The sequence below is a fragment of the Chanodichthys erythropterus genome, chromosome 9 (assembly GCF_024489055.1).
Source record: "Chanodichthys erythropterus isolate Z2021 chromosome 9, ASM2448905v1, whole genome shotgun sequence".
NCBI classification, from domain to species: Eukaryota; Metazoa; Chordata; class Actinopteri; order Cypriniformes; family Xenocyprididae; genus Chanodichthys; species Chanodichthys erythropterus.
This window is the reverse complement of record NC_090229.1, coordinates 27033173-27047697: the sequence shown is the minus strand read 5'-3', so window position 1 is coordinate 27047697 and position 14525 is coordinate 27033173. Positions and strand designations below refer to the sequence as shown.

At 37.3% G+C, this 14525-nt stretch overlaps 1 protein-coding gene across 1 annotated transcript in view; it reads left to right on the top strand.

Moving 5' to 3' along the window:
• The first annotated feature begins 3015 nt into the window (after nucleotides 1-3015).
• Nucleotides 3016-14525, top strand: part of golga1 (golgin A1) — a 29933-nt gene continuing 18423 nt past the window's right edge. Inside the window, exons 1-7 of the mRNA XM_067393958.1 lie at nucleotides 3016-3174; nucleotides 3831-4099; nucleotides 6410-6500; nucleotides 7219-7293; nucleotides 10466-10596; nucleotides 10722-10850; nucleotides 14262-14431. Of these exons, the coding sequence (XP_067250059.1) occupies nucleotides 3974-4099; nucleotides 6410-6500; nucleotides 7219-7293; nucleotides 10466-10596; nucleotides 10722-10850; nucleotides 14262-14431 (722 nt within the window). The 5' untranslated portion in view covers nucleotides 3016-3174; nucleotides 3831-3973. The remainder of the gene's footprint in view (nucleotides 3175-3830; nucleotides 4100-6409; nucleotides 6501-7218; nucleotides 7294-10465; nucleotides 10597-10721; nucleotides 10851-14261; nucleotides 14432-14525) is intronic.

Genomic DNA, 14525 nt, shown 5'->3' with positions numbered 1-14525 from the left:
TAATTAAACTTATCATTTTTATGGTGGATTGTAATACAGAAAGATCCAAATGACAATCATCAGTGACAACCGGAGATTCACACGTAGTCAAAAAGCAAGACTTTGGACTGCAGAGTGGCTGCAGAAATTGAAATCTACAGGTAACGCTAATATTTTTTTGTAGGCCTAATGCTTTTTCCTCAGTTGGTCAAAACAAAAGTGGCAGAAATGTTACTTACTTGTTCAGATGATATTTTCCAGTGAAAATTCTTATATTGGTCATACTTTCTAGACGTAGAATCTGTGATTCTGAAGTACAGTATCCACACCGGTGTGGTGACTGACAGCAAGCATTAGATTCATCCGCGCTGACGAGCTGTGCCGAGGCACAACGCACGTACAGATAACTGTTCCACATATGACTGCAATTGCAGGTTTCAAACAAGAGATGGCGACAAAGAGGAAAAATCGCAGACTGCAGCTTTAACTGTCACCCCTATTTTTTTTTTTTTTTTTATAGACATGAAAATGTACTTTCCAAGCTTAATTGGTTGTAATTCAAAAATACTTTGGAATATAAACAGAAAAAAAGTTGTAGAAGTTTAAGTTTATGAAAATGTAAAATGTAAAAATATAATATTTTATATAAAATATATATTTTACAAAACAAGTTTTACTCTAAAACTGCAAGGAAATCAAAGCCAAAATCTGAACAAGTTGTGTTCCAAATTTTAGGTTGAAATCTCAAAAAATGAGCTTTCAGTAAGATTTTGTTTGGGCGCAGTACCACACTTTTTCACTAGATGAGAACCAAGCTCCATTACTGACCATATAAAGGCACCTCCATTTCCATATATGGTATGAGTGATCTGAACCATATATTTCCATTATTTTCAAACAATTTATGAAGTAGACATCCTATATAGAAATAGTATGGGAAGTTTAGCAGAATTTGATATGAATTCCTCTAATAAACATAAAAACAACATGTATATGGGTTATAGCTCGTCACCACAATCATACATTTATTTTTTATTTTTTTCTATTAAAAACATTTTCAGACTTTTTTCTCAGATTTAATGGATGTTATCTTTTGAACTCTTGGCATGAAAACAAACATGTTTCATGATTTTTCATGTTCGTCACTATTTCAAAATAAAGGTCTGAACATGCCTTATGAGTATGATAATATGAAAAGTAGAAAAAGAATAAAAAAGGAATGCCGGAATTTACAAATCTCGTAAACTTATATTTTATTCACAAAAGAATATAGATAACATATCAAATGTTGAAAGTGAGACATTTTGAAATGTCATGCCAAATATTGGCTCATTTTGGATTTCATGAGAGCTACATATTCCAAAAAAGTTGGGACAGGTAGCAATAAGAGGCCGGAAAAGTTAAATGTAAATATAAGGAACAGCTGGAGGACCAATTTGCAACTTATAAGGTCACTTGGCAACATGATTGGGTATAAAAAGAATCTCTCAGAGTGGCAGTGACTCTCAGAAGTCAAGATGGGCAGAGGATCACCAATTCCCCCAATGCTGCGGCAAAAAATTGTGAAAGGAGTTTCTCAGAGACAAATTGCAAAGAGTTTGAAGTTATCATCATCTACAGTGCATAATATCATCCAAAGATTCAGAGAATCTGGAACAATCTCTATGCGTAAGGGTCAAGGCCGGAAAACCATACTGGATGCCCGTGATCTTCGGGCCCTTCACTGCATCACATACAGGAATGCTACTGTAATGGAAATTACAACATGGGCTCAGGAATATTTCCAGAAAACATTGTTGGTGAACACAATCCACCGTGCCATTCGCCGTTGCCAGCTAAAACTAGGTAAAAAATAGGTAAAAAAAAGAAGCCATATCTAAACATGATCCAGAAGCACAAGCGTTTTCTCTGGGCCAAGGCTCATTTAAAATGGACTGTGGCAAAGTTTAAAACTGTTCTGTGGTCAGACGAATCAAAATTTGAAGTTCTTTTTGGAAAACTGGGACGCCATGTCATTCGGACTAAAAAGGACAAGGAAAACCCAAGTTGTTATCAGCGCTCAGTTCAGAAGCCTGCATCTCTGATGGTATGGGGTTGCATGGGTGTGTGTGGCATGGGCAGCTTACACATCTGGAAAGGCACCATCAATGCTGAAAGGTATATCCAAGTTCTAGAACAACATATGCTCTCATCCAGACGTCGTCTCTTTCCGGGAAGACCTTACATTTTCCAACATGACGATGCGAACAAGGAAGATGCGACAAAGATGACCTAAGACAGTTGAGCAACTAGAAGCCTGTATTAGACAAGAATGGGAAAACATTCCTATTCCTAAACTTGAGCAACTTGTCTTCTCAGTCCCCAGACATTTGCAGACTGTTATAAAAAGAAGAGGGGATGCCACACAGTGGTAAACATGGCTTTGTCCCAACTTTTTTGAGATGAGTTGATGCCATGAAATTTAAAATCAACTTATTTTTCCCTTAAAATGATTTTCTCAGTTTAAACATTTGATATGTCATCTATGTTGTATTCTGAATAAAATATTGAAATTTGAAACTTCCACATCATTGCATTCTATTTTTATTCACAATTTGTACAGTGTCCCAACTTTTTTGGAATCGGGTTTGTATAATGATGATGTAATATTTAAAGAAACTATAAGCTATTATAACAAAACGATTTACAGCAGGGGTCTTAATTTTTTTTTTTTTTTTGTGAAAAAATAAAACTATGCATTTAACAAAAAATAAAATATCTATGTGTTCCTTCCAACATCGGAGTGTATTAATTCAAATGTATTATTTATTGTTTTAATGTCTTACATAACCATCTAAACATTCATACATTTAATTTCTCATTAAGAGTTTTAATAATTGTATGCGTCTAATTTACTACACTGTGAGCCTTGTGAGTAAATGACAGCTCTCATATTTGACATGAAATCACGCGAACATGTAGCCACGCCCCCTTCCTTTGGTGGTCCAATCAGCGCGGAGCACAATCGCCAAGGTCTTCCTGGAACGTCATCAAGATTCTGGTGACTGAAGATTACGTGGTGAAGTTAGTTAGCCGGTTGCTAACCCCGTCAAAAAACAGCACACACAGATGTAACACCTGGAAAAATATTTACGTTAAACGTGCATTTCCATGACAATAATCATCAGTTCTTTCAGAGTTTATGGAGTTTTCACGGTAGGTTCACGATTGTCTGTTCTGTTGATTTAGTAATGAAGATGCACGAGAGCTAACATTAGCTAGCTTTGTTTACAATTATCTCTTATTGCTCCGCTTTGCGTTTTTTATTTGACAGTTGTGTTTAGATGTTGGCATGCAGTGGCAGCATGTGATGGATAAATGGGTTTGGCATCAAGCTTACGTATCATAATCAAACCTGACACTGGTTAGCTTACTACAATGTAGCATGTCAAGCAGTGTAAACATTGAGTCTTTTTGATCATGTAGTCTATTCTAAAACATTGAAACGCATCAGAATTTGGTTTTATGGGTTGATATGTGTATTTAACTCTACAGTATTGCTTGAAAACAACGCATATGCTTTAAATAATTCATTAGTTGAGTGTCAGTATAAGTATAGTGCTATTTTTGGACATTTATGTCACTTCCACTAACTATATAAACAGGACTATATACACTGTCCAGTATCCAGGCACATATGTATGCTAGACCGTGATATACTAAGCAATTCACTAATAAGAAGCACAGCAGGCTTATTTTATTCAGAAAAGTATCTGCCGGTTAAAATCCTTCTTTGATTGTATTAGTGTGATCACTAGACCAAGTGAATTTCTTCTGTTAATGTAATTCTAGTGTTGTGATTGTCTACACAGAGTTAAGGCAGCAGAGAATAACCCCAGAATGAGATCTGCGCATGTCGTGGATATAACCAGTTCTGCTTTGCAAAGTCCCTAAAGCGTCCCAGAGAGACATTGAAATCATTGCTTCACACACACGGCTACACTACACTACGGAGATGTTTGCAAAGTTGAAGAAGAAGCTGGCAGAGGAAGCCGCCACTGCCCCTCGTTCAGGCCGCATCCCTCGCTCCATGAGCAAAGAGTCCATCACTTCTGTGGGCGCAGATTCAGGGGATGACTTTGTGAGTAGATCTTTCTCTTTATACTTTTGTGTAATTCTCAGTCCTCATCTTTTTGCGATCTCATATCTTCATCATGCAGTTATAAATCTTTGTGGTGTTTAGGTAAATTAAGTTGCTTGATCTGTTGCAAAATTTAAAAAACAAAGAAATCTTTATAATAATAATATCTGGGTGATATTACTGTATTCTTCATGTTTGCCCTTTACTTATTCCAAACAATAATGTATTAAACTTTGATAAGATTGATAATGTTGATAAGATTATTATTATTTTTAAATAAGTCTCTTATGCTCACCAAGGCTACATTTATTTGTTAAAAAATACTGTAAAAACAGTCATATTGTGAAATCTTATTACAATTTAATATTGTAAGAGTTAATTTCTGTGAAGCAAAGCTGAATTTTCAGCATCATTACTCCAGTCTTCAGTGTCACATGATCCTTCAGAAATCATTCTAATATGCTGATTTCTTGTTATCTATGTAGAAAGTTCAAAAGAACAGCATTTATTTGAAATGGAAATCTTTTGTAACATTAAAAATGTCTTTGTCATTTTTGATCAATTGAATGTGTTGAATGAAAGTGTGTATATATATTATAATATTATTATTATTATTGTGAAAATTGTTTTCAATTCTAAACTAAAACCTTCCAAGTGTACTTCCAAGTCTAGTAAAGTACCAGCTGACACATTTTGATTGGTGGACATAGTAAATACCTAAATATTTCCTATTGAAAAAGCAGCATGGCCCTTGTAAACAGCTGTATAGTTGTTCCTGTTTTAAATGACTGGCTTATCTACAGTATCCATTCTAGTAAAAGCCATATGACTTTGTACTGACTGTGTTTGTACAGTGCTTCACCTGAGTAACCTGGTAGTATGTCTAAGTTTATTACTAGAGGGCTGTGCCATGCTGCATTATAGAAAGTGCTAAATAATATCACATGTTTTGACAAACCAGTGTAACCTGACACTCTTGTCCTCTAGCAATTAATGGCAACACACTCAGAGTTAGGTGCAGGTTGTCTTTCGCCCTAAATAATTAAAGCTTCAGCCTTCAGGCTTGATGGAGAATGAGAGTATCAATAACAGGTCTAAATCAAAGCCACACTTATAGGTGTTTTATCAAGAGAAACCAATGGGTTTGGACCCTAAGGGCAATGTAAATGTTTTATTAAAGTAAAAACCTAAATGATTCTGCATGTGTGCAATTTAACTTTAGGATGTTTCTTTTTAATATAAAATAAACATTTTCTCCCTTTTGGCTTATATAGTTCTTTTGAGGGATGTGCGATTATATTAGTAATTTCTCCTATATTAGTGTTTTGTGTGTTTTTAATTAATTGCCTAATTTGTATATTTAATTGTTCATGCTCTTTCTACTATTTTTACATTTAGATGATATTTACTGTCATCTCATGATGAAAGCTAACATTTAAAATGCTATTAAAGGGTTAGTTCACTCAAAAATGAAAATAATGTAATTAATTACTCACCCTCATGTTGTTCCACACCCGTAAGACCTTCGTTCATCTTCAGAACACAAATTAAAATCCGAGAGTTTTTTTTTATTTTTTTATCCCCATTGAAAGCAATGTAATTACCACATTCAAGGTCCAGAAAAGTAGTGAAGACATGGTTAAAATAGTCAACATGACTAAAGTGGTTCAACCTTGATGTTTTGAAGCAATGAGAATACTTTTTGTGTGCAAAAACAAATAAAAAATAACGACTTTATTCAAAAATCTCCAATGAATGGCGGTAATTACGTTGCTTTCTCTCCTCTAGGACTTCATCAAAAATATCTTAATTTGTGTTCTGAAGATGAAGGTTTGGAACAGGTGTGAGTAATTAATGACAGAAATTTAATTTTTGGGTGAACTAACCATTTAAATGTAAATCTCAAAATAGATATCCAATCCTTACTGTACATTATAATTTTTGCTGCTTAAATTCACTTGCATTTTAAAACGGTTGATTTTTATTTTTAGTGTGTTTTAATTTTTACACACAATTTTAATCTGCCATAACATTTGAAATAAAACAAAAAAAAATACTACAAATAATATATAATCGGCGATCAGTATTAAATGGTAATATATATTACCATTTGTAATAACAGTATTAAATGGTTTTATATATATATATATATATATATATATATATATATATAAAACCATTTAATACTGTTATTACAAATGGTAATATATATTACCATTTAATACGATTTACCATTTACCATATATATATATATATATATATATAAGTGCTGTGAAGATGATAAATGTGTCTCTTGTCTTTTGCTTTCAGGCGTCTGATGGCAGCAGCTCCAGAGATGACGCCTCTTCTCAGATTCAGCGCAGAAATGATCAAATACGCAAGCTGGAGGCCAAACTCTCAGGTATCGCCAACACAGTACATTGAAACTCATGTTAACACAACAAGAGAAAGAGACTGAAAGAAGGGAAAAAAACACGAAAGGCCAATGTGACAAAATCAGTGAGAAAAGGAAAAACTAGAAGCAGGTTGTTATGTGTACACCCTTCTCATCTACCACTCTTATGTGGTGAATCTATTTCAGTCTGTATTCGGATACCTTTAAACCTTTTATACCTTTTGCCACAACGGAACTGTATAACGCACATAGCATTTGACAGATTTGCCACATTCAAGTCAGGCATGAATGCAAATGACTCCACTGTAACGACCTGGAAAAATCCGCATAAATAATAGATACCTGGCTCTCACTATCAGCCTGTCATGGTATGCAGTTACACATAGCCTGATCTAGAAACTCCCTTAACCCTAAATGAGCAGTGCTAGATAAGATGATTGCATAATTGACCTGATCAGGGATGATGTATTAGTTTAAAGGTCAAAGGTCAGCAGGAAAAAGTAGCTGTCTCTGTACAGCCTCATAGTCAGTCTGGTTTTCTCATCTCAGAAAATCATTCTGTTTTTCCCTCCATTTGTTTATCTTCTCAATCATGTTTATCCCTTTGTTTTCTCGTCCCTGTTTTTGTCCCTCCTCCCACCCTACCCGTGATCCTCCCCCTCATCCTCCTCTGCCTCCCTCCGGTCGTGTGTTTGTGTGTCGGTATCCCATTCCCCAACCCTAGACTACGCTGAGCAGCTTCGGCTAATGCAGAAGACCAAGGAGAAGCTTGAGATTGCATTAGAGAAGCATCAGGATTGTACGTACCGTTCTTTTCCTCCCATTTTCACCTCTTCCTCCTTTTGGCTTTCTCTCCTTTGCTCTGTTTTCCATTTGTTTGTCCGATGCTTTTACACAAACATGCATTCTGGCTACACATGATCAACTTATAGACAAGTAAGGTTGGTTTTTGAACAGAAACCAAAAAAAGAAGACTGTTAAATGTTTTATCACATACCTCTTGGTCTGGGTTCTATGTAAGTTAAGCTCTATCGACAGCATTTGCAATCATGAACATTACCACAAAAAATTATTTTTGTAGGTGACTTTGATGTAGGTGACTTTGTTTCTTCAGTAGAACACAAATGATGATTTTTAACTCCAACCGTTGCGGTCTGGCAGTCGTATAATGCATGTCAATGGGAACTTTGTCTATAAGAGTAAAAAAAACAAAAAAACATGCACAGACAAATCCAAATTAAACCCTGCAGCTCGTGACGACACATTGATGTCTTAAGACACAAAACGATCGGTTTGTGCGAGAAACCGAACAGTTTTATATCATGTTTTACCTCTAAAACACCACTATGTCCAACTGCGTTCAGCACTCGCTTAGTGAGGTCTGATCGTGCTCTGACAACGGAAGTAATCTCTCGCACTCATTGAAGTATAAGCGTGAGACATCAGTTCCGTCATCAGAGCGTGTTTTTGGACCTCACTAACCGGGTGTGGAGGGCAGTTGGACATAGTGGTGTTTTAGAGGTAAAAAATTATATAAATACTGTTCGGTTTCTCGCACAAACCAATGGTTTCATGTCTTAGGACATCAATGTGTCGTCACGAGCCAGAGGGTTTAATTTAGTTTGTCTGTGCGTTTTATTTTTACTCTTATAGACGAAGTTCCCATTGACACGCATTTTATGACTGACAGACTGCAACGGTTGGAGTTAAAAATCATCATTTGTGTTCTACTGAAGAAACAAAGTCACCTACATCTTGGATGCCCTGGGGTTAAGCAGATAAACATAAAATTTTCATTTTTGGGTGAACTATCCCTTTTAATGCTTTGTTTTTTAAAAAAGCGGATATTTTATGTTTGTTCTACACCGCTGCTTCCTTTCTCCTAAAAACGCTCTGTTGAGTTCCTAGTTCTATGAAGCCCTTCCCTCAGAAATACACAATGGGCTCAGATTGGTTAGCTGGCCCAGTATATTGTGATTTGCTGAAGTGTCCGGAAATGTCATTCCCCTTACCATTAGTGTTTACATGTGCTTCTGTGGAAATGTAAATAATGGCATCTATATTGTTGTATCAAATTGAGCCCGAATCAGACCCAGATAGCAGTAATGATGAAGAGGGTCAAGCAGAACTGTCAAGGCCCAGAAATGTATTAAAGACATCATTAAAATAGTCAATGTGACTACAGTGGTTCAACCTGAATGTTATGAAGCGGTGAGAATACTTTTTGTGCGCAAAAAAAAAACAAAAATAACGACTTTATTCAACAATCTGTCAGTCTCCTACACAGTTGATGCAGTAAGCACAGTGAAGGCTTCTGTGTTTACATCCGAATGCCGGATCAGTATTGGCCGGCGCTGTACATGTGAACAGCACGATGTATGCGTGTGATGCTGACGCAGGAGCCGGCCAATAATGAGTCGGCATTTGGACGTAGAACATGGACGTGCTGCAATGTCAACTGTGTAGAAGACTGACATGGAAGAGAAGAGATTGTTGAATAAAGTCGTTATGTTTGTTTCATAACATTCAGGTACCACTTCAGTACCTTTCTGGGCATTGACAGTGTTGATTATATTGCTGTCTACGGAGGAGTCGGAGAGCTCTCGGATTTCATCAAAAATATCTTAAGTTGTGTTTTGAAGATGAACAAAGGTGTGGAATGACATGAGGCTGAGTAATTAATGACAGAATTTTCGTTTTTGGGTGAAATTACCTTTTAATAATTTCCATACCATTTTTTGCCCCTAGTAAAAAAAAAAAAAAAAGCTCAACAATATAAAAAAAAATATATATTATGTTTATTTTATTTTTTTATGTGAAAATAGTTGGTTAGATGAACACTTGATATAGCTTTACAAAGATAAAGTTAGCAGTAATAATAATAATAATAATAATTGAATGAACTATAAGAACAACATATTAATATAATACCATTTGTAACCGGGCACATCCCCCAGTGTTTTTTTTTTCCTCTCTTTTATTTATTTATTTTTGCTTAAAGCTGAGGGATGAGTCAATGATTATTTTTGGTAAATCAATCAGTAATATTCCACAAATGCTGTTGATGGAGCTTGACTTGAACCTGGAACATTCTTTTAACCTCTTGCTTTGGGAGTTTTCCATGCCTGGGAAATATGTGTCTTTGGGATCATGGCATTTGAGTTTTAAAGGTGAAATCTATTGAGAATACTACTCTAACGAAAGTCCTTATAACATAATTTTTTTATGTCATAATTTTTATGAAAATTGTTTTCAGCAAGTGTAGATTGTGCTATAGCAAGGTAATATAAGATTCTATTTCGCTCAGAAGTGTCATGATCTGAAAGCACAGACCCCATTTCTAGACCCAAATTAAGAGGATAAATGCACTGATTACAATTGAATATTAATAACTGCATGTACTAACAATGTGTTTTACAGCTTTACTACCAAGGATATCTGGAAATTATATAATGTTGTTGTTCATTTCATTTAATGAAAATGTGTGTTTTTTGTCTCTAATAACATTTAATGCAACACTAACAAAGATAAAAATTAATATGTATTGATGTGTCTAGCACTTTACGTATATTAAGTCTAACATTACCATCTGTAATAACACCTAACCACTGAGTTACAATGTTGTCTGTTTTAAAGCTGTTTTAAAAGTTACAGGAATATTCCAGCTTACTTTCAAAACATTTGAAGTACTGAATATTTCATTTATGTGCTCTAACAAAAAAATGAGCTGCAAATTTCTGCCCTACAGATCTCTTTTCTGCTAAGCTTCCATTGTAAGTGTATTAACTGTAAGCATGTTTGCTGTTCGTTTACACACACTGAGGGAAGCATTTAAAGCATTGTCTGTGGAAAAGGACTGTTCGCCACAGATGCGGTTCATAGGAATTATGTTGAAAATGATCTGGTGATTATTTCTCTGAGAAGGATTTCTGAAAGATTGAAGCTTTTGTCTTATTTTTGTTTTCAATCAGCATCCATGCGCAAACTTCAGGACCAGAATGAAGCTTTCCAAGCCAACAGGGCCAAGATGGCAGAAGGAATGGCCTTAGCATTAGAGAAGAAGGACCAGGAGTGGATGGAAAAGCTGGCTTCACTGGAGCAGGTAAAGATGCTTTGTGACATACTGGATAAAGTTGCTCTGATTAGTGTTTTATAAGTGTGCTTTGGGTTAAAAGCCTCTAATATCCTAATAATTTATGATTGTTATGTCCTCTTTCTCTCAAACAGGAGAAGTTGTCACTGACCGCTCGGTTAGACGAGATGACAGAGCAGAGTTTAAGTCTATTCCAGAAGAGAGATGATCTGGATGAGCTGGAGGGCTTTCAGCAGCAGGAACTGGCTAAAGTCAAACACATGGTGAGCACATTCTTTTATAAGTTGGATATAGCAAAAAACATACTTCGAAAAATTACACACATCAACTTCCTTTCCTAATGCAGGAAATTCCTACCATTTCCTGCATTACTTAAAGGAATATTTAATCTAACACCAAGCCATGTCAGAAAACTCATTCATTGCTAGGCTTGGGCGGTATCCAAATTTTGATACCGTCAAACCTCCTCCCTATTTTACCTCGGTATACGGTATTACCGTGAATAATTAAAAAATGATGACATAAGGCTCAGACAGCGTCACCAAACTGTTGGCTTGTGCCTAAACCGTTCAGAAACTGAACACCAAACACTAATACTGAAACAATAACAAAATAACATGCACAACAATATTAACAACTTTTATTAGCAACAAATAGCAGTTTATAAAAAAGTGCAAATACAACAGTCAAACAAAATTAAATTAACATAAACATCGAGAACAGTTTTCGCGCAGAGACGCGCACACAGATCAATTAAATTAAATCACACCGCCCGAACAACTTTTAATAACAAAGAGCAGCTTATAAAAAGTGCAAATAGACCCACAACAGTCAACCAGAGTTGAATTAACATAAACATCCATATTATAAAAAATATTGCAAAGCAATAGGCCTAAATAAAAACTTCTTCTTTCCAGTCTTCTTTCCAATATTGTTTTTAAAGAAAACCAAATAAAAATACCTGAATCAATTAAATAAATAAAAATAAACAGTGCGAATAGGAACGAATGGCAAGTGGCATCAAATCTAGTCAAGATTTTTCGCTAGAAAAACCAGCATGTTTACTTTGTCCGGCTTTAACAGGGCACGTTGTGGACCGACAACTTTACCTGCGGTGCTGAAAACGCGCTCGGATGGTGTGCTTGTGGCACAGACGCACAGGTACTTTCGTGCCACTCGCGACATCTGGGGAAAACGCCCGGCAGCATTTTTCCACCAGAGAAGTGGGTCCTCGTCTCCTTGAGTAACTGGCTCCAAACAGTAGGCTGTTATTTCAGCTCCGACTCGGTCCTCTACGGTGCGGATGCCGACGGGACCTGCCATTGCATCGGCTTTTTTTTGCAGCATACTTCCCAGAGTCATCTTTTTTCGTGAGGGTTCGGGTTGCGCCTCTCCCTCTTCCACTCTGATGGCCACTGGACCTGCTGCCTCTAAGCTCACGATCTCAGCCTGTAATTCAGCCTTGGTCTCAGCCAATGCGTTGTCATCCGTCTCATATCCTCCACGGTAACGAGGGTCGAGGAAAGTGCATTTTCGCATTATTTTGCGCACTGAATCGGATTCATACTTGGCCTCCAGCTTTGTTAGAATTCCAGTTTTTATTGACTTTGTTAGCTGGAGGTCATTTTCTGACGCAGCCAACACATTGTCCCTGCAGAGCTGTAGTATGGGGAGGATACAGGAACTGGTCACATAATTTTCTCCTGACAAAATGTCAGTGAAGTCACCGACTGGTTTCAGTGCTTCGTGAACAGCTTTCAAGACGTCCATGTCCTGCCAGGTCAGGGACAGGCTGCTCCTTCTGTCATCAGACAGGACGTGTCTGATCGCTTGGGCCTGCTCGAGGATGCGCTCCACCATTGCCAGTTTGGAGCCCCAGCGAGTTGCGCAGTCCTGCCGATGGATGGATGGATGGATGAATTAATTAATTAATGATGAATAAACAATTAAATGAATGAATAGGCCTAAATAAACAAATGAGTGAATAAATAGGCATAAATAAACGAATGAATGAATGAATAGGCCTAAATAAACGAATGAATAAATAAATAGGCCTACATAAACGAATGAATGCATAAATAAATAAGTCCATTAATGTATATTATTCCATTTGGTCGAATTTGCATGCACATTTGTTTTAAATAAGTCCCTTATGCGCGTTCAGCCCGCATTTATTTGATAAAAAATACAGAAAAAAAATACAATTTAAAAAATGGTTTTCTATTTTAATATAGCCTACTTTTAAATATAATTTATTTACGTGATGCAAAGCATATATATATATGCCCCTTTTTTTTTTTACATTTGAGCCCCTGCACCTGAGGAACTCTCTGCACGTTTTATGCTTACCGTTATGAGACTATGTTTTGGGAGTCCCAAGTCCACTTGCTTCTTGTGGAGTTCATGCTTACGTTGCCAGCTGTGTGAAAAGGCCCCGACAATATTACGGCATAGTCCGAGGGCGCGCTCGGTTTTTTGCCTCTGGTCATGCAATGCGTTTGTGACAGCCAAGTTTAGATTGTGGCCGAAGCAGTTAAGCCACGGCCAATGAAGGGACCTGATTGCGGCACAAATGTTAGCAGCGTTGTCAGTGGTTATAGCTGAAAGTTTTTCTCGTCAAGTTGCCATTCCTGAAGTGCAGCTCTGAGCGCAGCAGCAAGATTGTCCGCCGTATGACTCTCAGGAAAATACGTAGTTTGGAGGCATTTGGATTCAAGTTTCCAGTCAGGTGTAATAGTGTGGACAGTCAGGGACATATATGGTGTCATGTTAACTGACGACCACATGTCAGTTGTTAAGGAATAACTGTCTGCCGCTGACAGCAGCACTTGAACATTGTCTCTAACTTTACTATATAAATGTGGGACGGCTGTTTGTGAGAAATGTTTCCGTCCAGGCAGCTCGTACTGGGCATCTAGGACCTTTACCATGTCCTTAAAGGACTTTTTTTCCACTGTGTGGAAAGAGACCATTTCCTTCGCCAAGTATTTTGTCACTGCATCAGTACAGGTTTTCCAACGGACACTGTCCCTTTTGTACTTTGTTGTTTTCCCGAAGGCCCCCATTATCGTCGGCTGCGTACTGGCGGTGGACCTAGATGTTGTTGGTTCTGCATCGGAAGGCGTTGAAACTGTTGCACTGAGTGAACTCGGCTCCATCCTCGCAGCAGTGAGTGGATGGTGGTTTCGTATATGCGACCTTAGGTTCGAGGTATTTCCATCTCTCGCGGTCACCTTTTTATTGCACAATTTGCAAATTGCCTCGTCCGTATTTACCGCCTCTCCCTTCTCGTTCGGTCGAAACCCGAAATACTGCCAAACTGCAGAAGTCGTGTTCTTTTTCGAGACCAGGTCACTCGGTGCGCGACTCGCCATCTTTCCCCCTCTCTCTCTTTCTCCTCCACACTGTGATGTGATAACAACCACGCATACGCATTTTTAGGCATTAAATAAATTATATTTAATATTTAATCCTTGTCTCCTATATAAGTGCATTGTTTTTTTTTATGACGGTATGACGGTATTGAAACCGATACCGTTGCTATTTTTAGATCCCGCGGTATACCATTTTACCGTATTACCGCCCAAGCCTATTCATTGCAATATAGAAAACAAAAACAAATTGCTCCCAAAGCATTTAAGTAGCCTGATCATAAGTGGGCATTACTTCTGCAGCTACTGAGGCGAGAGGAACAGCTGAGTCAGCGGGAGAAAGAGCTCAAATTGAGAGGAGAGGAGCTGAACACAGCGAGACTGACGCTGAGTCAAACCCAAGACAAGCTGTATGAGCTGGGAGAGGAACACGAGGAGATGTGCAGGATCAACTCACAGCTACAGGCTCAAAGGTGTGTGAGGAAGTATAGAAGAAGTTGACTTCCTTAAAGGGATAGTTCACCCAAAATTGAAAATTCTGTCGTCATTTACTCACCCTCAAGTTGT